Here is a 26,187-nt window from a genome sequence, read left to right as displayed (position 1 = left end):
TTGTAAGCAGGTTACCTTTACTATATCTACAAGTAGTTTTATCTTGTTACTGATAAATTTTTGCTTTAACTGTATATTATGCTAATTGTAATTATATGAATAATGAAATGAAAATTCAGATTTATTATGCTGAAGAATATGTATCCCTGAATTACTTCATTATTAATGATACTGCATACAGGTAGACTTTGTGTATGAGCACAGAGAACATTCTGCAAGTTGATTATGTGAAAAGAAGTTCAGGGATTAGTCTAAACCTTTACAGCAAATAACAGTTAAGATTAGCAATGGAAACTGATTACTTTGGATGTCAGTGCTGTAACTAAGTAGCCTGTTGCTTGGAAATGTAAAACTGTGGAGGAGGTCTAAATTTGGTAAAAATTATTCTGAGGACTCAGTGATAGATTAATCCTGCCTGCATGGTGTCTTTTGGGTTTGCTGGGGCTTTGTTGTCTGTTTGTTGTTTGAGGAGGGGGAGAAGTGCAGGATGGGGTGGGTGGATTGGGAGTTGTAAAAAGGCCTGGTAGTTGCTCCATAGGTCAAAGAGTGTGATTTAGTGAGCCTCATATCATAGCTTAGTTTTAATGTGTACTTAAAGGCTTTTGGAAGGTGCAGTGAGGAAATCTGCTTACAACGTTTTCAGAAAATGGAGTTTACAAAGGATCATCTCTGTCATCCTTCTGTGACTCCAGTGGAGTTTATTTTGCAAGGAAGTAGAGAAAACTTGATTCAGGCAAATTTGAGGTGAAGTTGCTTCATGTAAAGGCACTGTATTGTGATAAGCTGTTTTCCAGCCTCTGAGTGGATTTCTGACTACTAAGATCTTGATGCTTCTAGGAAACCAGTAGCTAAAGTCAGAAGAGCCTTTCTCCATCTTTAGAGAGAGGGGGGTTTCCACTTGTCTTTCACGTGGGGGATGATAATTGCTGTCTTTTACCTTGGGATTAAAACACAGTTGCAAACTGTATCTCAAACTCCATTTAAATTAGTAAATTGTAGTTTTGTAACGTGGAGACGGTAGAATGTATTGAATTTGGAGACTTTGGCTGTTAAGTTTAATTTTTCTTGAAGCATCTTTAGCCTGTGCTCTGTGATACACAGTTCTATTTCCAAATCTGTTGGAGTGTTGGAGTTTTTGACTTTACCTTCCAAAAAGCTATATGACTATGTAAGGAGGAAAAACGACATTTCGTCATGCACTATCTTTGTGTGTTTGGAAAAAGTGGGACTGGAAGCAGTTGGTGTAAGATTGAAGAAGTAGTACCAGGACTAAATTAGGGCTGCAGTAATTTGCTGCTTCGTGGGGTTTTGTAGCAGCTAGAATTTTCTTAACTTTCAGGGAACTACACGTTTCCAGAGAAGAGATGAGTGATGGAGAGCATTGTTTTTCTGTTCTCTAACTCTGGAAATTCAGTATATATTTTTTTATGAAATTCCTGAATCTTTTTAATTAGAAACTTGTATCCTGGTTTAACAAAACTTTAAAATAGCTTTTAAAATTGCAACAAATAATTAGTATGTTTTCTCAATGTTAGACTTCATTACTTCTTGAATTAAAGAACCTGTTGTAATACTTGTACTTGAGACAGTCGTCTCTCTTAGGTATGAATGATGAATCCTCCATTATAGAATTCTACTTTGTAAATCCTGTATATTTTTTGGTTTTGAAACACCGTGTGATTACATTCTTGCAATTTCTGTAAGTTTTTCAGAAGAGATCTCAACTCAGGTGGCAGCACTTGGTGGAAGCTTTGTCCTTTTAGGATGTATGAGGGGTAGAATAAGCTGTAGTGGCACTACAGGTACTTAACTTTTGTCAGAATGTTGTTCTTTCTTAGAGACAATGTAGTCTCTGGCAGCAGCTGTCAGTTCCCTTCAGGAAGCAAGCATAAACTCATGCATCCAGTTATTTCAGGTCATCACTCCTGTGCTTTGAGGGATCTCATTTAGTTCCATCTGTATATACTGTGACTGCCTTGTTTTTACCTTTTCTCTCTAAACTTTGCATTTGTATTATCTTTACAGGTGGTTTGTCCAGATTGCAGTGATGATATTGCAGTGAAGAAAGACAATATTCTTGTTCGCTCCTTCAAGGATGGCAAATTGTGAGTAGGAAAGTAGAGGTCAATGATGAAATAAAATCTATACTAGTCAAGTGAAATGCAATATGAGATACGTTGGTAAGGTATTAATAATATCAGTAAGTTTCTGCGAAGATTTTTCTAATGTTTAGAAAACTGTTAACAGGCTAGTTTGTGATGAATTTAATCTTGAACTTTGTCATTATTAATAATGAGAAGCATAAATCTATCTGTCTTGGTTTTAATTTCATTTTTACAATGTTGGTGAGTGTAGCCATGTTTCATGTTTCGTGACTTAGAGAATGGCCTGAGGCTCTTTCCTGCTTTTGTTGGAATAGAGCACTGCTTTTTGGATGGGTGGCCGTAAGCTTTTACCCAGCTGCAGAAGGGGATGCACGCGGGGTGTGCATGCATATGCATCACCATGTGCACACACAGAGTTTCTCTTTCTTTTTTGGAGGTAGTAAGGCATGTGTTTATCTCAGTCTAGGCTACAGCCGCATATTATCACATTCTTTATAAGGAGCTTAATACTACTCAAAGTAGGAAAGAAAATAGAGAAACCTAGAAAAGCACTGTGTGGTATTTACAGTAGAATAAGGAACTTGACAATACCATTATTTTTTCTAGGTAGTAGTTTTTATTTAAAAAGCTGCAGCTGTTCATTGTGCTTGGTTCAGTTTAACAGAAAGCTTTTACAGAAAGGATATAGAGATATTTAACAGTTTCATTGTGGTTTAATTACTTACTAAGTCTAGGCTATTGTTTTACCACTTGATAGTTCTTCATGCATCAGTGCACATCACTGGAGAAACACACATAAGCCTGTGCACTCACAAGCACATACTCCCACTCCACAAAGCTGCATTTCAGAGTTTCTTTCTTGGATTGCACCACTGTAGAAATGAAGAGGAGCTTTGGTTTTTTTCAACTTGGAAGTCTCAGTTCATACTGACAATTTATACTAGCACCCCTTTATGTTTTAAGCAAGGTAGGGTTTTGTTATTTGTAGGTGAACAGTTACTTGTTAAATTACTATGAGTTTTTTTACAGTAATGTGTACTTGGGAGATAACTATCTAGTAGTGGAAGAAAAATGCTTGCTTTAATATGCAGTGAATGTATATTGGATAGTCTAACCAAGTTGGTTTTTAAGTTTTGTTTTTAATCCACTTACTGTACCAGACTAACACTATAGAATTATCAATATATACTTCATATGCTTCTTCTCTGTTTAGCAATGTGTTATAGTCTTAATGATAACTTTGCATTGAACTGTTAATTTAGCTTCAAAATATTTTAAAATATTATTTTTTAAACACTTTCTAAATTATCTAGCTTTTCTGTGCCAAGGAAAGATGTTCGGGAGATTAGTGAAACTTCACCGAAGCCTGACGCTTTGTTAAAGCAAGGTAAAAATAACTTTCCTTGAGACAACACATGTCTATGTATTTACTTTGTTGCATAAATCAGACTGAACTTATGGTAGATTGGTTCATGTCTTAAAAATGCTAAAAACCGAAATCTCTTCCTATAGTGTAATATGTTGATGGAAAACACTTCTGAAAGTCTAGAGAAACCTTTTTTAAAAAAAAAAACAGCGAACAAAACCCAGCCAATAAAGAACCCCTAACAACCTCCTCACCCTCCCCTTTGTTTTAAATGTAGACATGCCAAGCAAGGGATAGGACCATACAGCACACACTGGCTTTATAGGTTATTTAGTATTTGCCCCTGCATTAGATCTTCCTAGGGTTATTCACTGTAATGTCTGTGATAGTTACAAGTAAGTCGCTGTTATACACTCTCAAGAAACTGCAGTTGTGGATTCATTTGGAAGCCTGAGTGTTTCTGGTCAGACTTTCAGAGTGCTTGTTTCTTGATCCTTCCCTCCTTGTTCAATATACGTAAGCCATGGTGTAAAACTGTTGGAATAGGGGTTCTCTCAATTAAATTTTCGTGTGTTGTTTAATACAGAAGATCCTTATTTCTGTCTGTAGACACTAACAGTAGCTCTGAATAATGCGTTGCATAGAGAACACAAGGCAAATTTGGCCGAGTAAGACAAATGAGGATGGACAGCACAGGGTTGAGATTCTTTGAATTTGGGGCTGGAATTATTAATTAGCAGTCTTTCCTTCTCCTCACCCCACCCCTCTGCCCCCAACTATTTTGTTTTAATTAAAACATTTGGTCAAACTGATACTTCCTGCAGTGCTAACAAATGCTGATCCTTTTACAGCTTTTGACCAAGCCCTTGAATTCCATAAAAACAGAACTGTTCCTAGTAACTGGAAAACAGAATTAAAAGAAGACAGCTCCAGTAGTGAAGCTGAAGAAGAAGAAGAGGATGAGAAAGAAAAAGAGGATAACAGCAGTGAGGAAGAGGCAAGTGAAGTTAGTAAAAGGGCATAGATACACAGCTGATAAAAATTAGCAAGATTAATACTTAAGGTGATCTTTTTAATATTTGGGAACATATAAGGAGTTAATGTAGGCAACGTTCCCCTCAGCTTTCAAAATCTTTATTCAACGAAGATCAATTAACCTGAAAATAGCAACTTGAAAATCTAGCAAATATCTTTGAGTCACTAAGCAAAAAACATTGAGTCAAAGATGAAGTCATTAGGAACTAAAGAAAAGCAGAAATAAAAACTGAAAGGAAGATCCTGGTTTAGAATCTTTCCCATGGTAATCTCAGCGCAGTGGCAGAAGGGGTTGCAGTACCTGCTAGGGACTGAGCAGGATGAGAGGGGTAGATAACACTGTCTGCTGTAATGTGTGTATTGTACCTTCTTGTGATACTTAAAATCTGTATCTGCCCATTATCAGTTTTGCCCTCACTAGGTTTTGAGAGCAGCTGCCAGTAATGCAGTAGACTGAAATTCCCGCCAATAGTGGAGGAACTTAACTGGTTTGGATTGTAAGTGGTTATTACAGTCCTTCTCTCAATACATCCTCCTTGGAGATTTTGGCTCTGGCATACCAGAAGATGGTGTTCCATCTTTTATTCATTCATTTCGTTATTTTTAAAATTTGTTGGGAGACTGTGAAGAAGTGAAGTAAAAACTTTGCACCTTTCCATGCTTGTGAATTTATTCTTACTCTTCTTTAAGCTCACAGGAGACCATCCAGCTCTGATGAAATGTAATAAAGCCTTTGCAAGGCTTTATAACAAAAATAAAGCTTGCAAGGGGCTATGCTCTGCCTGGTGTTTCATAAGCAAGAAACTCTTACTTGGGCTCACCACAATTCCTGGACTTTCAGAGCAGATTCATGTGTAGCCCATGGGCATGATAAGTACAGATAGGTTTGTACCTCTCAGGTAGACACAAAATCTTTATGTAGTGATCATTCTTTCACTACTTTTAGCTGAAAAAGTCACAGTCTTTAGCTACATTGATAGTAAATATTTGACCTTGTGCCCTTTGTACACCTTCTCTCCAGGTCTCCTTAGTTGCCTGTGATGTGTTGTATGAACTAGTCTTTTTATGTGCTAGATGAGAAGGTCTCATCTTGTCCAAATACTTTGGAATTTACTGTGACATCTCTTGTGATAGTTTCCTCTCCAGTATCCAGTGTTTCAATCATGTGCTGAACTAGGAGTTTTCTAAAACAGGCAAAACGTATCTTTTTTCACTTCTCTCTTCTCAGTGGTAAATGGCATGTGGGCCTTCTCTCCCTCCACTCACCTGTCTCTGAGCAGTTTCTGCAACCTCGTGTCTTTTTTTTTTATTCCATTAGTTTGCACCTTTAACCTCGTAGCTGTCAAGCAGCATCTGTTTTCCATTGGGACCTGTGGATCTGATCCACATGCAGATTCTTGTAGTGCTTTCCAGGATGTGAAAAAATCTGACTAGTGGCCCTTAGGCCATCCATGTGGTCCTTGTACTGTGAACAGCAGCGACCACAACAACAAAAGCTCTTGCATATGTCACTGCAGTCGTCATATGTATACAGGATAGGAGCATCTGTATCTTCAGACACACTCCTATATATATGGGTGCTCCTATGAATATCAAGTATCAATATAGATACTTAGATGCTTCTGTCCAACTAGATAGGAGTTGACCTGCAGATTCTTTCAAAGAGAAGTTGCCTTTTTTGTTTTTTTTTTTTCTTTTTCTGGAAAACAGCCTTTCTTTCCTTTACTATACTTGATAATAGGTAAAAAGATTTGAAAAAGACCCCTTTTTGTAGTGCTAGGCTGTAATACTGTGTGCCTTGTATGCGTTGCAAAAAACATGTTGCTGCTTTTCTGTATTTCATTTACCATAAGCCACTTTGTTTTATCTTTATAACATGTACAGATAGATTAGAGCCTGCAGTGACCTGCTAGCACTGTGGTTGTCTAGCTTGCAAGTATGCAAAGATCACAGAATGACATGCCTGCTTCAAGCCGTTATCTAGGATGCCTTGTTGTCTAACTTCTTTGTTATTTAAGAGACTCCGTAAATGTTCGGAGGTCAGTGACAGACATTATTATCATAATATAAGGTGCTGATTTTGCAGAGGTTCTCAGAAAGTGAAAATACTTTTCAGAGGCATGGAGGGCCTTAAATTTTCCTCCTTAGCACACTTTCTTAAGAAGTTGTTTTGGTCTCTGTTGAGTATCCACTTGCCATTCTGGCACCTCTGTGGATTATCATGTTTGAGACATGAGTAAGTACACTTCAGGCATTGGATCTTAAGCTGAGAAAGGTGTGGCAGTATTTTATTCAGCCTCTTTATCACCTTTTTTTTAGTTCCCTTAATATTTAAAAAGCATACATTCCTTCTTAAAAACTCTGGGTTTCCTGAAGGTTTACTTTGATGATCCTCCAACTTCTAAATACTCTGTGGGACCATTTTCTTAAGGCAAGTGTTCTTTTATTGTTGAAAAACATGAAACTCAAATAGGTGCTCATGCTTTCTTTGCCTTGATCCAGCATATGCTGGTAAAAGTATTTTCTAAGTACTTGTGATGTGAGATTAAAACAAACAGATGCAACCCCTAAACTATATTGATTATTTTTGATTCATTTGTTCTCTATGTTCATATTCATGTTTCGTGATTGCAAGTTGAATCCTTCGCTTGCTGGCAATGTTACCTTTACCAGCTTTGCCTGTGAACGTTCTTTTAGCAGGTGTTCGTACTGTATGCAGGGCTGCATCATCACCTTATACCTATTGTTGAAGAACTGCTAGATAATACCTGTTTTCTGATGCCCCTGCCATCTGAGGATGTACCTAGTTATGTACTGGTTGCAGTCCTCTATCCAGCCTGTCCTTGCTGGTGGCAGTAACCTGCTCTGAGCTCTGCTGGTATACCGGGTATATCATGTAAAGCCCATCACAGGCTTTCTTTTTGCATTGCCTTTGCAAGACTGTGGAATATTTTCATTGCATTTCTGTTGATGATAATACCTAAATGACAGCTTCTTCAGCATATTCTGAGTTACTGGTTCTTCCTTTTTCACCTGTTTGCTCTGGTATGGCCTCCAAGTGCATTTAGTGGAGAAGAGGAAATATAGAATAAAAATCTGCTCACCAGGAGTAGTTACAGTCTTTCTTGACCTTATTTTCTATTTCTTTATTAAATAGCTTCAACAGATTATGTTTGGGGGTATCTTTTATTCTTTTCCTCTGTTGTATTCAGTAATGATTTTCAGTGCCTTTTGTTTTCTCAGTCGTCTTGCAGTAACTTTAAAGACAATATGTTTTGTCCCCTTGCTTCAGGGTGAGCGAATCTTTAATATTTAGTAGAAGGAGACTGTTGAAAAATGGAAAATACAAACATGGAATGAAAATGTGCTAAAGAAAAATAATTTATTTTAGTTTTTTGTTGGCTATTTTTAGAAACATTACAGGTAGTATTAAGAAAAAAGTATGCCGAAATGCCAGAAATTAATTAACTTATATTTGGCATATTGTTTTGAGGCAGCTTAGTTCTTAGAGTTTAAGATTTCCGATTATGTTACTATCTTGTTGCTACTGGTTGTGGCAAGTTGCATTTCTTAAGGAAATTATGAGATGTTGTCAAATAAGCTGTAGTGCTTTGTTATGAAACTCCATTGTTTATTAATGTAAGTAAATCTAATACAAAGGTTATTAGTACGGTAAACTTAATGTCCAAAATACCCATTGATACTTCAGTTCTAGGATTGATCCTGTTTGCGACGTGTTCAGCTGGCATGCATGTGCTGCTGGTGGCTTCAGTTTGCCAGTACTGCGGATTAGAACTCCCAAGAAAGCACAACTGGCATATTCTCTTCCACTTCATCCCTGAAAATGACATAGTGTATCCAGGCAGTTGCTTAACTGCAGCAGAAATAGACGTAAGATTTCTAATATAATCTCATGATGTCTCCAGACTTTCGTTGTAAGTGGACAAAATGGAGACCACATACATCTTGATCTATGATACCACTTACGATTCTTCAATGATCGATCAAAAATCTAGTTTTGATACGTCTTTACAGGTTTTGTTTTGTACATTTTGAAAAACTATTTGTAGCTTATGAAGCATAGTTCCATGTGGCATAGCTCTGAGAGCATGGGTCTCTTTAGTCAGCAACAGGATTCTAAACAGAGTAAAAAAATAACTTGATCTTTTGAACTGAAATTGTCACTGCCATGTATTTTTTAATGAAGGACTGTAACTCAAAATAGTGCTAATTTTCTTGTGTGCATTGCTTTGAACAGGAAGAAATAGAGCCATTTCCTGAAGAACGGGAGAGTTTTCTTCAGCAATTATACAAGTTCATGGAAGACAGAGGTAGGCGTTTTAATGTTTGACTTGTAGAAGCTGAAGGTGAATGTATAGCTTAGCAGTAGTTTAAGGAATTGAGTTTGTTAACTCTTAGCGCTTTACAATTTGGTTTTGGAAACAATGAGTTTTGCCACTTCTGAATTCCTTGTTATTTAGGAGATAAGTTTATCACTTGATTCTTCTTCTAAAGTACAATCATTTATTCTTGCTTTCAGAAATAAACAGATAGTACCTTATATATCCTAGTGTTTTTTCTACTCTGTACTTACAGTGTGTATAACTAAGCATTTAATATTCTCAATAATATTAATGTATATGCTCAGTTTAGTAACTTTAAAGTACATAAATAAAATAAAATTTACCCCCCACCTCCCACTTTTTAGGATCATGGGAAAATGGTTTTACTTTATGCTGATTTTCTTGTGTGAGTACTGATCAGTTAAATGCGTAAGCCTTATCAGTAAGGTAGATAGAAATGTTTTTAAAAGCAAATGCTGTTTACTACATTAAATCTTTACCAGGTATTTATACACTGCAAGGGAAGTACAATGTCTGAGGAGGCGTGGATGGAAGTGTTTGTATTTAAATTAGTGTGATAACTAGTTAACTTTGTAATTACATGTGAAGATGAATCGAGGAACTGTTTACAAGAGATGACAATGTGTGAGTCACTGCTAGCATGGGAAGTTTCAGCTCTTTGAAGCGTTGTGGGATTTGATTCCGGGGAGGTATTTTTTTGATTGTAGTGAAAAGTCTGTGCTGGTATTTTTAGATGTAATTGTTTCAGGGAGTGAAATAAAGCTATATATAATGTAGGCGTGAAGAAAGATGTATCATTTGTGCATATTCAGTTGTATACAGAAGAATGCATATATATGAATTATATTACATTACTGAACTACAGGCAAAATGGGTTATTAAGACTCTTGAGCCTGTTTAGTTTCATGAAGAGAAAATGCCAGATGCATGAGGTGGTCAGAGGGAAGGTTTTACAGTACTGTATTTACAAGTGTAGTAGGGCATATGATGTAGTTTTCATGTTATTCTGAAAAAAAGAATTTCAAATCTCTGTAATAATTGTCTTTGTTCACAGGGACTCCTATTAACAAGCGACCTGTATTAGGATATAGAAATTTGAATCTCTTCAAATTATTCAGACTTGTACACAAGCTTGGAGGATTTGATAGTGTGAGTATTAGCGTGATGAGTATTCCAGACCTGTAAAATATGAGGATGCTGTTTAATTTTGTTTAAGTAGTTATAAAGAAGAATCTTATACGAGAGCTTTAGAGGTATGAAAATTAACTACACCTATGTAAGACACCCTGTAGATCTGAAAAATGTGCTTTAGCAGGAACCAGAAACTAATATATTCTAAATAAATTAAATGTCTACTCTGTGTGTTTAATTATTGCCGCATAAAATCTGCCAGGGTTTTCTTTTTGTGATATTTCAAGAAGTGTTGGATGAAAGTTGTTGCCTCAGAAAGTGAAAAGAGTAACTGCTGAATAAAATCTCAAAGTCAAGTATAAGGTTTGATGTGAAGCCTGCCTATTCTGGGCAGTATATAGAAGAATGCGCTGGCTGAGATTAGTGGGATTAATTTTGGAGATGTAATTGACACATACGGAATTCATGGCCAAGCAGATTCTGTTACTGCTTTGGACCGCTTGCCCTGAATTTAGCCTGTTGGTTGAGGAGGTATGTTTGTGCTTTATGATATACAAGAGAGGATCTTGTACTTGCAGTACATCTGCTTTACTTTCACACATGGTTAGAAATGAGCATATCACACTGTCACAAAACTCTGACTCTGAAGGGCATATTAAGGACATGACGAAAGATCAGTAGCCACTGTATCTTGTACAGAACTGCCAAGGCTGAGTATTGTTAGTGCTTTGAAATTTATTTTTTTTTTTAAATTTAATTAGAATTCTAGCTCTCATAGTTAAGAATTACTTTAACTATAAAACTAAAATGATGTAATGATTTCTCTGTTCCTTGTATTTTGTTTCCTTTGTTTATTACCACCTGGAGAGGAAAGCCTGCTGTGGCTTAATGAAATACAGAAATGCTAAATTGCTTAAAGTAGTTGCATTACAGTGCAGTTTGCATTACAGTGAAACACTGTGTGTGACAGATAGTAGTTATATAGATCAGAGGAAATTACAACTTTGGAAAACAATTGTAATTAAACTTTGTTGACTTAGTGTGTTTGGTATTGGTGAGCTAATTAAAAAAACATGGCTTCATTTTCTTTAACAGATTGAAAGTGGAGCAGTGTGGAAGCAAGTTTATCAGGATCTTGGAATCCCTGTATTGAACTCAGCTGCAGGATATAATGTTAAATGTGCATACAAAAAGTAAGTTATAAAGCTATGAAGTTTGTGCTGAAACAGAACTGGAATGAAATTGTTACCCCATGATAGTGGTAACATACATGAAGTCCGTAATTCTTTGGTTCTAATACAATTTGTTAGACTTCAAACGCACTCTTCATGTTTAGCTTCTGTTATGTAGCATGTTCTTTCTTGAAACAAACTTGTTTATGGGAAGCAATTTTTTTCCTTTAGGTATCTCTATGGTTTTGAAGAGTATTGTACTTCTGCTAACATTGAATTTCAAATGGCCTTGCCAGAGAAAGTGACGAGCAAGCCTTGTAAAGATTGTGAAAAAGAAAAAGAACTGAAGACGTGTGAAGAACCAGAGCAGGAGTTAAAAGAAATAAAAGCGGATAAGGAGGAGCGCAAGCAGGAGGAAGTAGCAGTAGTACAACAAGAAGAAAAAAAGTTAGCTGAGAATGATAATGAATGTAAAGAAAATGATAAGCCCTCTGTGCTGGTAAAATATTTTAATGTTCATCTTATACCCTGTTTATAAAGTCAGGTGGTGTGTTGATAACCATGAATTCGTGCCAAGTTTGAAATCTCCGTAATGGATTTAAAATAAGACAAAAATGTGCTGTAAATCTAATTCAGAACAACACATTTGAGCTGTATTTATCCATAGGTGCCTGTTTTATACATGCTCACAGCTAACTACAGTACTGATACTTCTATTTTGTATTTAGCCATGCTTTTAAGCCCTCATAAATCTTGCATTTACTTCTCCACTTCAACAGAACTCTGCAGCAACCCTATGACTTTACACAGTGGTCTAATGTAGTTCACTGGTTCAGAGACAAACATAGTGTTTCAAAATCCAGTGTTGACTCTGGTTTTAGCAAAGTCCATGGCTGTAAGCTGAAGTGCTGCGCTGTGCAGACCTTAGCAGTTTGCTCTAGAAGCAGTGTAGTTCCTCAAGTCAGTGTACAACATGACTGTAATGCTTCTGTGTGCCCTGGCCTGTCTGCTGGTGCTAACTCCGGGGTGAATATCTGATGGGCCAGTACTGATATCTCTGTATCCTAAGTGAAAACGTAACACCGTGAAGTGTTCATCTTGGGAATTGCTTTGCAGTTCAGGTCTAAGAGCAGTACGCCTACATCATTGTGACAAAACTAACCGGGACACTGATTGCAACTTAAGTCTGTTGTGTTTAGTTTGACGTTTTCAGAAGAAAAAGCAGCAGAGGTGCTGTAATTTTAGAGTAAGCCTTAGACCCCACATTTTTTGTTTTTTTTGCTCATATACCTTAAGTGTATTTTTGTTTGGCTTTTTTAAATACTTTGGTTTTTGTTTCACCTCATAAGTTAACTGAAGATTTTATTATCCTAGGGAAACAAACAAAAATTGCCAGATTCTGCTTATACTCAGCCTGATCAAGAAAAGGACTTAAATGTAATCAAAACAGAGGATGAAACAAAACTAGAAGATAAAGAGGAGGAAAAGATTAAGGAAATGGAAAATGCTACTGTAAATGCAGACATTGAAGAAAAAGAAAAATCAGGGTAAGTTACACTGTTTATAGTCAGCTTAAGGCATCTGATGTGTGTTCATTAAATTTTACACTTGTAATTTGAATTTCAAGTCATACATCTCTGTTATGAATTAGACTTGTATCTTCCAGAGACCTGTGTGTTCCTAACTTTGTCATGATTAGGGCCATTGATGGATCCGATCAAAGTTTTTACAGAGTCCAGGCCTAAATATTTATAAACTGAGTGAGAAAATAGTGTGTAAAAGCATAGGCAACTGTTTGGTTTAAGACAGAAGTGTTGCAGGCATTGCCAGTAGTATTTATCTACTTAACTTTGGTACAAGCACATCACAGTCTTGCAGTTTCTGGCTGTTGCAGATGACAGTGTTGTGTTATAGGTAACACGGGGAAAGATGTTAAGTGGTGACAGTTTTGCTATTAAGTAGGCAAGGTGCTAGCAGGAGTCTCTTGTGCAGTCCTTGAGAAAAGAGTTTTGGAAGTGGGGACGCTCATTGCTATATAATCAATAGATGTGTACAGATGATCTTCCTTTTCCTTAATGGAACAGGCAGGTTTTCCTGTTACGGTGCCAAAAAAAAATTTTTTTTAATAAAATAAGCAACCCACAATTGATTTACAACAGCTACACAAAAAAATACAAAGCTTAAAAGATAGTTGTCATCACTACTCCCCTGTGTGTTAACAGTTTAATACTCTTGCAATTAGAACCCCCATACAGTATGATTTGAAGTGGTAAGAACACAAAAATGGCTGTTACAGGTCAGATGAAAGGTCTCTTTTAATATGGTATCTTCAACAAAAAAACAGTAACAGATGCTTAAGGGAGAACCTTTTACAAGACCAAAAGTAGATAATGACACCTCCTTATACGTTCACATCAACCTATATATCAGGGATGGTTATTTTGTGCTTGATACCAGCTGTTGCCTGACCACTAATTCCCTTGTTCATTCCAGCAATCTTTGCTATTTAGCAGATCAGCTGTATTAATCTTATGTCTAAATATCAGTAACTCCCAACACCTTTTCTGGCCCATTAAGAGTTGTGACAGAATGATGTAGTTCACTATAGTAGTTTCTGATTAATTGTTGAATAGTTCGGGTTTTTTATTTTGTTAAGGGTTTTGGTTGCTATAGAACAGATTCTGGAAGGATCTTTCTGTAAAATGTTTTTGCCTTCCTAAATGTTTTCAGTGAGATTGCATTGGCAATTTCTATAATTCAGAAATGTGAAATACAGTAAAATCAAGTGAACCTGAAATCAAGTTAGAAATCCCTTTTCTCTATGGCTATGATTTAATTAGTATCCGATGTGAATTTTTATTTTACAAAAAGACAGTTACTGGAATTTGTTACATTTGCCTTTTCTAAGGTGAACTGGATGAGTTCTATTGTAACAGGTTTGCTTGCTTTTTCAGAATTCTTAAAGACTGATTTTACAATGCTACTTTCAAAATATGTAACTAGGTAGATGGCAACCTTTGCACTGCTCAGAGAACAGCAGTTTTTCAAGTTCCCTAAATTGTAAATTAGTACGTGTGTGTTTGTGTATACTTGGAAAGTACAGTGGCTTAATATTTAGCGTGCTGCTCTAGTAAATGGTACGTAAAAGCTGCATTTGCTTTTCAGTAGTTCTTTATTTCTTTTCTCTCCCATTTCGGTTATTTACAATGTTAAAAATATTGTGAGTTCTCTTGTTTTTTTATTTATGAAAACAACAAGAAACTATAGAAGGCAGTATTTCCTCTTAATTTTCCCCAATTCATATGATTGTAATTAAGTGAGTTCTCTTCTCCCTGCTCCTCTCTACTCATCCAGTAAAAACTCTTCTAGCTAGTATTTTGCTATTGTGATTCATGAAAGATTGTAATGAGTTGCTTAGAATAGAAAGCCTAGCTCTAAAAACAGATGTAGGTGGTGATGTGGTCCTTCTGGGGATAATTTAGGAAGGAATAATCTAAATTTATAAAAGTGAAACATTTGTAGCAGTTAATAGTCTGTAAGCAGTTTGAAGCAGTGATACTACAGTAGTGCTATCAACCTTTTCCTTTCTTCACTCAGGGATTGATAGGAAGTACAAAATGTATTTGTACCAGCTTTAAAGAGTTTTTAAAGTGTCCCTGTCATCCTAAATGCTAAACAATGTTTTTAGTGTGTATTCCATAAAGACAGAAAAGTTTTGTGAGCCAGGTATACTGGTAGGGATGTTGTACTACTTGTACTCCCCTTATCCCCAACTTCATGGGTTAGAAGTGGCAAAGGTTATACTGGAGGGGGGATGCTGTGGTTTGAGTTCTTTGTTGAACTGAAATGTGAAATGAAAAGTGCTTTTTTGTAAGCGGACAAATAATCGCATGCATACAAAATACCCAAAATACGATCAAAATAGATCACTGTGGATTGAATTCTCACTGTATTTAAAATATATTCCTGGGACCTTTTTTAAGCTATGGATCATATATCTTTCATGGTCAGAACCGAAAAGCTAAACAAATGAGATCTAATGTTATAGAAGGCAGACTTGTAGAGTTTGCTATTTGAGTTTATATCTGTAGGACTTCGGGCATCTTCCTGTAATTTGTTTATAGACTCAAGGAACCAAGTGGGCAGAAAAACTTCTGCGTTTCTTGTTGCTGAATTTCTGATGAGTGGCCTGAAAATAATTCCCAGCTTCCAGATCTCAGAAAGTGCTATTGTAAGCCGCCAGGATTATTTTCCACATATTTTGTTTCTCTGTGCAATCCCATTTGTCTCAGTCTTAGAGATTGATACCACTTGAACTCCATGGTTTTATTGTTGGGCACTTGCTCTAAAGCTGGTGGACAGGCCACTGTCAAGAGCTTTATACTGAACTGAAAAATTAAGTGCTCGGAATCCAGAGAATAATTTTTGCTTTCCAGCAAAAATTTGTATCAGACTTGTGTGTTGGTACTACTTGGATTTTTGAGGTGACCAGGCAAAATTGTTAGAAATAATCCCAGTTACAGTACACAAAGGTAGCAAGAAGCTTTGTTATTGTGTTTTCCTTCTGTTGGCTGCGGTACTGCCTTAACCCTGATGCCGGTAGGGGCTGCCATCTCTGGATCCTCACCCCACTCTTTCTCACCAAGCTGTTGTTTTCAGTACTCACAAATAGTTCTGATCTTGGGAAGCTTCTTGTGTTCATTTCTTTTTACTTCTTGAAAGCTGCCTGCTTTTTATTATTTCCTACAAGGAAAGCATGAACAAATGTTCTTAAAGAATACTTTAGAAACTTAAATACTTCTGGTTTTCTCGTACCGCCCTTCAGGTCTTCATGGAATGGTTTTCTCAGAATTGGTACTGTCATTTTGAGAGTATCAAATGGAGAAAGTGCTTAAACCTCTTTGACTAATAATGTTGAATGGAGTTAAATCATTAATTCACATGTGAGGGAAGAATCTTAATCTTGAGGCTGTTACATACATTGTTAGGCCCAGTAATAGCATTTCCCCTCCTATAAGCAGTAAGAGGGAGTTAGGCATAATAAAAGCAGTAGTTGAGAACTAGGTTAAGATGGGCATTGTTTCATGTGAAGGGTTTTACTAGGGTTTATTACCCTTGTGGAGTAGGTGACTGCCTGTTGTTCCTGTGCAGTTGTTGGCTTCCATTTGTGGAAGAGTTAAATTTTCTGGAAACACATGATGGGGATTTTCTGAAGGCAATTTTCAATGAGATTATGTAATAGTCAGAAGTTCCGATTGTACATATGGAAGGTAACAGGTAGAGACAGTGTTTTCTTCAGTTCCTTGTCTGTTCAAATGACTATGAAAATCACTGGCAGTGAATCTAAAATGGTACCAGGAAGGTTACAGTGTTTTGAGGTGAAGGGAGAGTTGATACAGAAGGCACATCTAGCTTCTGGGTTAGTGTTGAGAACTATATACCAAGGTAGCTTTCTCCAGCCTGATTTAGGTTTATATGGAATTAATTAGCTAGGGAGAAGGGAGAGAAATGTGTTGTTCATTGTGCAGTTGGTATGAACATCTGCTGTGAATCTTGGGCTGTTGGTGTGTATACAAAAGAATAAATTTTTAAGAGGTGTGCTTAGGTAGTTGCGTTTATAGGAACATATTTCTATGCTCTTACTTGTATTGTCTGTTCTATTTGTGTATTACAGCTGCCTTTGTGTTGAAGGAAGTTTTTGTATAGTCAAGTTTTCAGAAACAGAATCTAATTGACTATTTTTCCTGATATAGAGTATGCTCTGATGTATACATACACGTAAGGTTTGCTTTTGAAACAGCAATAAACTGCTAATGACACAATAATAAACTGTAGGAAGGCAGTGTAAATGTACCAGTCGTGTGTGTGCCTCATTGAATAGAAGGGAGGCATCTTTGATGTGGATAAAGTGATTCTGTCATCACATTTTACATAGCTTATGGTCACTGTGGAGGTTATTAACCATGACAGCTGTCGCTGAGACTTAAGTGTGTGGGTGAGCCCTTAAAAATTTGTCAAATACTAGGTGCTTTGAAGCTGAGTGTGAACTAGTGCCATAAAAATGAAAAGTGCTGTACTCCTCAGCCAGACTTCTGAGCCATCCATTATCTTTTCAAGGGAATGAAAAGCATCAGAGGACAATACTGGTTACAGAGTACATACTTGCATGGTTGAAGTGTATTGTACTACTCTCAGTTGTGATTCAAATCAAGTTAGTGCTCTTCCCCGTCCCCCTAATGATGCATCATAACCATGCATTTATTCAGATTTTCTGTATGCTTGGACAGAAATCCTCAGAGCTTTTATTTTTAGGGGTTTTTTTGCAACTTGAGAGGGAAGGCAAAAACTGGTGGTTTTGTGGGGTTTTGTTATTCTGTTTAATTGGAGATGAGATTCTCGTTTTGTGGCATAAGTACAGGTCTCAGTGGTGCCTCTGCCTTAAAACTTGATGGCATTTTAACACAGCAGTGATTGATAAAGTAGAGTATGAAGGACGCTTGACATCTTCCAGCTGTGTATCAGGTGAAGTAAAGGCTAAGTAATGCTGAAGGATGGGAGAAAAGGAAACAGCAGGGAAATAAAAATAGAAGCTAATTGCTAAACTTGAAGTGTCAATTACACTGGAGTTTATTTCTGCTAGTGGTTCAATTAACTGTAATGACTTAATTGTACCAATAATTGAAATAGTCTTGCTTCCTCAAGTTTTAGAATAACCCCTGGAAAAAAAAGAAAATCCTGCATTTGCCATCTTGCCTGCTGTGTCTGCCAGCATGGTGTGTCGGCGGAAGTGACTGGAGTGTGATTGGAGTAGTGTTAGGTTTGCTGGAAAAGCTAAGGAGATTCTAGGAGACGGATCTAATGCTGTAAATCACACGCTGTCTCATAGATTTCATCTAGGCTGTGTGACAATGCTGTGTTTAATGCCAGAGATTGTGGGTTGAAAGACGTTTCCTTGATACTGCAATTCCTTAGTGGTATAATATCATGTGCTATTCCATCAACTAACACCATCCATTTGTTGATATGTTTATCCTTATTATGGCTTGTTCATGTTAAGTCTTGATACTTACTGAGAGTTGCCTGCCATGTGTGTATTTTTGAGTAATTGCAGTATTTTTAGCCTTTTAATGACTTCACAATGTCCTTTGGATCTAATGATAAGCAGTAGTCATATGATCTAAAAATGTTAGCAGTTTTACTTTATTAACAAAATAGCTTTGCATTTTAATTCATTAATTTCCTGCCTCTGAACGTTTGTTCCCATTCCATGGGAGATGGGGTGGGGGTCTTCTGCAGCTGTAATTGGAAGTGGCTTCGAGTCCTCCTGATAAGCTTTCAGGTGGGACTTTGGTTTCTGGTACACAGTTACATTTGTATTGCTTTATCTCTTGTACAATGTACATGCACATCTGCTGCTGCCTTGATTCATCAGCTGCTGCTTGGGTTGTTCGAATTCTTCTAGCTTTGTGGCAGATATTGCTTGATGCTAGTCTTAAGTTGATAGTTATTATCTGCTGCCAGGAAGCTTGTTTGTTTCTTTCTAACCCCCCCTACCCCTCCATGGGATTTTGACTAAACAGCATTAATGGAAATCTGATGTTTTCATGCATACAAAGATGAACAAATAAGATTATGACTGTGCGTGCTGGATGGCTGCAATCATGATTTCCTCTTACAAACCTCTGTTTCATGGCAGTTGTGGCTTCTTCTTCATCTGCACTGCCAGATTTCAGCCTTTTGTGGCCTTGTAATAATCTTTTCTTCCTTGCCATTGGGGTATGTTTGGGTTCATTTTTTTTTTTTCGTTCCAGGAGCTTTAAGAGTACACCTTCTTTTCTGTTCCAAAATGAAAAATGTTCTTTGCTTTTTGTTTGGTTTCCTAAAATCTTCAGCTTATGATTGCTAACCAAATGACTCCTTAGAACATGTTTTAATTGCAGCCATCGACTCCTTCCGTTTTGCTTTTGCTTTTTGACACTCCCTCCGCCTACTTGACCACCCAAGTTCCTCAACCTCACTATAAGGCTTTCACACATCTCTTCCGAAGAAGCTCTGGTATTGTTACCAAGTCTTTGTAGAACATATGTGGGGACACCAGGAAGGCCGTAGGGTGATGGAGAGAGAAGACTCCTAACTTGTTCAGCTTCTAAAGAGCCACTGGTACCATAATTGCCAATGCCTGGCAAATCTTGAATATCTTCCTCATAGGCATGCTTCTCTTGGCAGGACAGCATTCAAGGATTGTGCGCTCAGAAGTTTTAATCTAATGCAGCAGAGAGGGTAATTTAAAGGCGTTTAGATTACTGGTTGGTTCTTTCATTTGTTTGTTGTAGAGTTCTATTCAGAAATTTTGCATCTGAGTCTTTGGGGACCTTTATTTCTGATGTCTCTGGCAAGTGAATTTTGCCATGTGATGTGTAGTGGAGATGAGGTGAACTTTCAAAACCCATTCATTTATGTTGCGTTTTTAACTCTGGTGGGTTTAACTTTACTAGCAAAATATCCCACTGAAAGTATGTCATAAATGGAAAATCTTGGCCTTCTGGAACAAAACAGTGTGATCCATGGCATGTGTACCTGAATAGATGCATCTTCTGTGATTTGATTGGGTTAATACACCAACAGGGGGAATTTATAGCATTTGTCTCATGGTGTGTGTGTGTGTGTATATATATATTTATTTGTGTGTATGCATATATGTGTAGCAACATTAATTTCTGAAGTAATTTCATTAAATCAGTGTGGTTACACTGCAGCTGAATTTAGCTTATTGTTCCAAATTCTGTTTTGCCAGCTAATTAGATAATGATACTGCAGCTTTGCTTCTACAAAGCAACATTGGAATAATTAGAATGCTGTTTGATCCTTTTGCAGAGAGAAAGTAGCTTTCTTTATCTGAGTTTTTTCTACTGAAAACTTTGCGGGGAGATATAGATTATTAGTACAGACTTTAGTGAGGTTAACTTAAATATAGGTGTGACATGGACTTGGAGCAACACTTACATCTTCTTACCCAGTCGGTAATAAATCCAAACGTATCTGTTCCATGTTGTGGGTTTTTAAATTATTAGTGGTCTGTGGTTGTTGTGAATTCAGTAAGGGGCCCTAATCTGTTCTGTGTTATGCAGAATATGTAAATAGCGGTTGCGAGGGCCAATAATACTTTTTTGTAAAGCTTTTTAAAAGTAAAAGATACATTTTCCCCATTAAGTTTTGCAATGTAGTCAGCCTTTTTCAGCTGGTTGGAGGGATAATTTTTGGAGCACTGAGCAGGCCATAGCTGCCATTCGTTGAGACTAGCAAGATTTGTGGGTTCTTACTGCTCCTGAATATTGGTCCAAATATCTAAAAATGTATTCAAAATCAGGTTGCTTTTGAAAACAGTGAACATCTGCTTATGTATTTATAAAATAATTAAATGCAAGTTTGACTTGTATTTTAAAGACTTCTAGCATAATTGTCAAGGAGTGTCAAGGTCATAAATTAGTACAGGTTGCTTGATTTCCTAAGTAATCTCACATAAGATGTTTTTATTTGCCTAAATTCTGGGTTTGGATGCAGTCACTTCAAGGATAGAGAGTATTTATTATAGTGAAGCAGGGAGCTTTTGAGGAAGCAGGTTTCAAGAAGCAGTTGTAAAACTTGTAGGTTGAAAAATGGAATGTAGGGAACTTTTGATATTAAGAAGGATGAACTTGAGCTGAACGAACTATATTTAAACAAAGGGACTGCATGAAAGAATCATAAAGATGAATTTGAACAACTTCTGCTCATACAGATTTTGATGAATTATTTTTTTTCTTTTACTCAAGTCATTCTTGAAACTTACAGTCCCTGGATTTTGTGTGTGTTGCTATATCCTATTTTGCTGATATTACTCTGCTGTAGTGCAGCTTCACATATTTGGAACCTGCTGTTTCCCAGTCTCTATTGCATCCACAATATTTATCAATATATGTGGTTTGGAACTGAAAAGCTTATCAAATATTAACTCTACAATTTTTTAAACCTTTCAAGAGATGACACGAATAAGGAAGAAGATGAAGATGAAGAAGAAGCAGAGGAGGAGGAAGAGGAGGAGGAGGAGGAAGATGACAACAATAACAATGAGGAAGAAGAGTTTGAATGCTATCCACCAGGCATGAAAGTCCAAGTGCGGTATGGAAGAGGGAAAAATCAAAAAATGTATGAAGCTAGTATTAAAGATTCTGACATCGAAGGTGGAGAAGTCCTTTACTTGGTGCACTACTGTGGATGGAACGTGAGGTAAATAGAGTTTTAGTTAGAGATTACTTCTTGAATTACGTCTAAAATACACTTCTATATTTTAAAAATTAAATGAGTAGACATCTGGAGTCCTAACCTTTCAGCGCTGGTGTTCTGTCAAGGTCATTGTACTGTATGAAACTATTAGATTTTGTAACACTATATAAATGCAGTACTTCAGTTGTTTAGAAACTCATCTAAAAACAACTTGTTCAAAGAAGGCTTCCTTCATTCCCCATCTTACTTATAGATCTCTCTGTACAACATGTGACAGTTCACTTTCTCACAAATTCCTCCTCTGGCTCTCTTAAACCAATTTTATCTTGTACACTATTTGAACAGTGCACTTAGCCTGGTCTGTACGCACACTTCTCTCAGCGAAGCAGAGTACACTAGCAGTATGGTCTTTAGCAAGACAAGTACAAGATCCTTAGTGGCACATTAGTGTGTAGCAAATAATGCATTTCATTCAGATCTGATTTCCACCTCTCCCCACCCCTCTTCCCCTCCTGTCTGGCTCAAGCTTCCAAGCAAGACTTCTCTTAGCCTAGTGGCTCCTTATGCAGGAGTATATGCTTTTTATTGTCATGGATACAGCATTAATAGAAATAAGTTGAAGTATTAATATATTTTTTTTGCAATTTCAGACGTCTTTTTCAGCTTTTTTCCATTTAAAACTTGAAGCAACTTCCAAAACAGTAGGGTAAACTAAAGCTTCTGAGTGGCTTTTAAGCCAAGTTCCCTGCTTTTTTCCTTAGTTTCAGGGTATCTGGTCATTGTCCTCAGATGTCAAAACCGAAAAACAAGTCTGAGGCAAATCTGCTGTACTACATTGCTTTTTCCTTTTCTGGAAAACCTGAGGCTCTTGTGACCTTCTTCTGTCATCTGGACCTTGGTTAGCATCCTACCCCTGACCAAAAGGGCAGGAGAGATCTTGTTTATTCAGTGCTAGCAGGATCTGCTAGCAAAGGTCAAATTACAGATGCATGTTACTTCTCTCCCTCGCTGGAATATACCTCTTTGCGTCTAGGTCTGGTGATTTCTAGGACAACCTAAGCCACTGCTGAGACGGAACGTCTCGATAGTATGAGTTTTGATATCTGTCTCTTGTAGATTTTTGATTTACATATATATTGATCCACAAGAACACGATCTTTCACATATACTGTCTTCAGGCAGTATTTTTAAGCCTGATGGTCTATGAAGTCGAGATACAAGGGGAAATGCAGCCTGTTCAAGGTGGGATTTGGAATATGACTACTGTTTTGGTCATTATTGGGGAGGACTTCCTTAGGAATTTCAGTTGCAGAAATTTACATCTTACTGAGGATTACTGTGTACCATTCCAAGAGTTTTCTTGCTTTTAAACTCTTGTTTTGGAGTTCATGTGTAAATGTAGAAGTTATTTTCCTTTTGAGTAAATGTTATGCTGTTATACATGCAAAGAGGTGAGATAGTCCGAGTTTTGTTTGAGCAGTACTGTGTTAAATCTGAAGAAATGAGAAGTGAAAAATAAGCCTTCATCTCAGAGATGCCAGCACCCTGGTTCTTGAGGGGGACATCAAGATTCCATTTTTTGAAATCTGCGTTTTAAACAAATATATGGATTGATATCAGAGGCAATGTTTGTGATGTATTTAATAGGAAAAACATTTTTAGTAAACCTGCAACTCGTCTGAGAGGTGAAGGGAGTCATTTGATCTTTCTAGCAGCAGGACTTGTATTTACATTATCTGTGTTTCAAAAGAGCCCTCTGAAAGAGGCTGGGAGAGTAGGATTCCTCACCAGAAAAGATATTGGTGATTCCCATGTAGCTATGGGACTCTGTGTGTGGACTCTGCTAAATATGGGTAATTTTTTAATTTAAGTAAAATTACTTCAGTTTTTTGATTTGACACTAAGAATGCCTAAGTCTGAGCTTAAGGCAGCAGCTAAATACTTGGAAACTTCAGTATTGTGAAGACAAGTCTTGTACAATGTAATAACTTGATTTGGCATTTAGTCAGATACAACCTGGAAATGTAACTGCTTTGCTTCAATAGGAAGCAATTCCTTTATCTCCTTATTCATTGTTGCTTACTTATAGTGTTTAGCAGGGACAAGTGCTATAATATTATGTCATGGGATGTACTGAAGTAGGATTCTTTCATCATCCAGGATTTTTTTAATTCTGTCATTCCACCCCTTAAAATTGACTTTTGTATTTCCCCTTTTGGTGAACATGCCCTTAATGTTTCTTACCAAAAGGTAGCTTCAGTATTGGTCTGGGATTTGGAATAATAGTGTGTTGTGTGCATGTACAGGTACGTGCTTTAGGGTTCTTGGAATGGAATTAGGTAAACTTGGTAGTCATCTTCATTAGTTTGTGGGTTTTTTTCCATGCTCTGGAACCAGTGACACTATCCACTGTGGAACTTTGTTTTAAAATATGATAAATGGAATGTGGCTTAACGGCATTATACAGCTGCGCTGCACTCTTGGTTTGTTGAAGTGTTAGCAGTTTACAAATTTTTTCTTAGTCAACCGCTGAAATTAAAGGAACGTGTGTAGCCCAATTTCAGGTTCTTGACAGTAGTGTTTGTCATGGCAGGGGAGGGTAGTTATTTAAAAATAGATAAAATAAAAAAGTCAGAGTCCTCATCTGATATTCCAGTATTTGATTATAAGGCTGAATCTCCTCCTTTCTTTGATCACAGCCAAAGGAAACATTTGATTCCTCCTTGTTAACAGATGCAGACGTAATACTGGAGCTTTTCAGTGGATTTGCCAAGGCTTTCTAGTTCCTTTAGGTCACCTGTCTTCCTGAGAAAGTGATACGTTTGCTAGTAGAAATCTAGAGGTTGGAAAAGTGCACTCTCTTCCTTGTTTCCCCTCTAGTTCTTCTGTAGAGGACTGACCATGTGATTTCTGAGAAAATCTGGTTTATTTTAGCTTGCAGTCAGTACATCTGAACATAACAGGATCAGTACATACTCTTATGCCAAGTGCCAGTTACTGTTCCTGCTGTGTAGCTGTTCATTTCATTCTTCCTTTTTTATTTTATTTTCTCCTTCCTTCCTTTTCAAATCCACCTTTCTGGCTGGCATTCATTTTAACTGGTAAGCTTCTCTCCTTACTGGCTCGTTTTTGTCTTCATTTTGATGAGGCAAAGGGGATGTTTCTTCAAAAGGCATTCCACAGTTTCACATGAAACCTCATTTAAAAAATAAGTAAATAATAATTCTTTATTAATCCCTCCTCTTGCTTCTCAACCTAGTCTGTGCAAACTCTTTCAGGAACACTTCCCAGTCTTACCTCCTTCTTCTCCACACCCAGCTGCTTGCTCTTGGGAGTTGAGGTAAGCAAGTGTGGAAGGCAGCACTGCAGTAAGACCCAGGTCTTCTGGAAGCATATACTTGTAACGGGAGCTGAAGAGCTTCTTCCATAACGTTTTTAGCTTTCTTTTGGTTTTGCTGTCTAAAGCAAAAGTAGTGATGTAGTAAGTTTTCCTGTGTCAGTAAGGTGCAGTTCTATGAAAAAAGGTGTGCGAACCCTTCGGATGTAGCTTGGCATCTGGTGTGCTGTAAAGCTTTCAGGGTGCTTCTCTCATGCAGCAGAGGAGAATGTATTTTAGGGTCAGGTTGTCAGCTGTGGCTTGGCATGTGTCTCTTTTGCAGGATCTGTTTCAGCCTAGGGTCCAGTTGTCACAGGTTTAGGCAAACCACATGCATCTGATGTGTGAGTAGTGAAAGGAGCTGTGCTGTGCAAAGGTGTGAAGTGTTGGCATCTGATTCTCCAGAGAAGACTCAATATTTCTGTGATGTTGGGCCTCCTTATAGGGTCTGACTGCTGTTTCAAGTGCAGTCAGGAGGAGAGCAGGACATGCTCTGGCCAGAACCATGGCTGTCTCGTGCAGGTTTTCAATTTGTGCTCCTTGAGATGAGGAGTTGTGATCATTGCTTCTAGCATGTAACACTTGAGACTCTGTGGTATCTCCAGCTTTTGTCTGAAGATTCTGTACTTGCCGTCTCCTTCGCCTCCGTCCGCCCTCAGCCTGTCAGCTGTTGCCCCAGCCGGCACTACATGTACCTTGAATCCCAAGCAGTTGTGCAGCGCACAGACTTTGCACAGGGGCAAGGCTGTTTTCTTACTGGCAATGCATAGAATGAATGAATACAAATTCTGTGTTATAACAATGTGGTTGAGGCAGAAGGGACGCTGTCAGAATAATTGGTTTTCACTGTGTATTTGTCCAGTCCTAGTGCTGCTTTCCTGCATGCATTTAGGCCTAATGAAATACTCCTAAATTTATGTGGGTTGAAAAGTCCATTTGGCAGTCTACTTAGTGGTATTCCTACTGGAAAGCATGTCTTTGACTTAAAGGAAGATTACTGCAAATAGGATTTCCTGCAATCTCATATAATATGGCATTTTTTCCATACTGGAAAGTACTCTGCAGAGTTGTATTTCGTTTTTGGAGAGAAATCTGAGCCTGTTCACCTACATGTCACCTGGTAGTAGTACAATTACAGCTGTATTAGCAGCAGTATATGTAATCTTGGTATGTTGCTTGCTGCTGGATTTTTTTATTTTTATTGTTAACATACAGAGGGGAAAAAACCCCAAGAAATTGTTTTAGGGAACTGTTTTTCAGAGACTACTGCTACTTCATTTTTTGCTGTATTATTGTGTGAAATCTGAGTTAATAGAATACAGTATTTAGTTTCTGGAATCTCTGACATAAGTATTAACTTGGAGTATACGAGGAA

General features: G+C 37.4%; 1 protein-coding gene across 5 annotated transcripts in view; it reads left to right on the top strand.

Moving 5' to 3' along the window:
• ARID4B (AT-rich interaction domain 4B) overlaps positions 1-26,187 on the top strand; it is a 91,548-nt gene that overhangs the window by 49,075 nt on the left and 16,286 nt on the right. For 2 of the 5 annotated variants that reach the window (XM_069852339.1, XM_069852336.1), the window contains exons 9-17: positions 2,026-2,105; positions 3,419-3,492; positions 4,323-4,472; positions 8,769-8,837; positions 9,925-10,019; positions 11,097-11,194; positions 11,405-11,672; positions 12,548-12,720; positions 21,191-21,439. In XM_069852339.1, coding sequence (XP_069708440.1) covers positions 2,026-2,105; positions 3,419-3,492; positions 4,323-4,472; positions 8,769-8,837; positions 9,925-10,019; positions 11,097-11,194; positions 11,405-11,672; positions 12,548-12,720; positions 21,191-21,439 — 1,256 coding nt within the window. Of the gene's footprint in view, positions 1-2,025; positions 2,106-3,418; positions 3,493-4,322; positions 4,473-8,764; positions 8,838-9,924; positions 10,020-11,096; positions 11,195-11,404; positions 11,673-12,547; positions 12,721-21,190; positions 21,440-26,187 lie in introns of all 5 variants that reach the window. The other 3 variants (XM_069852335.1, XM_069852338.1, XM_069852337.1) reach the window with 3 other exon arrangements.

The sequence above is a fragment of the Phaenicophaeus curvirostris genome, chromosome 2 (genome assembly GCF_032191515.1).
Source record: "Phaenicophaeus curvirostris isolate KB17595 chromosome 2, BPBGC_Pcur_1.0, whole genome shotgun sequence".
NCBI classification, from domain to species: domain Eukaryota; kingdom Metazoa; phylum Chordata; class Aves; order Cuculiformes; family Cuculidae; genus Phaenicophaeus; species Phaenicophaeus curvirostris.
This window is presented reverse-complemented; position numbering and strand designations above follow the sequence as displayed.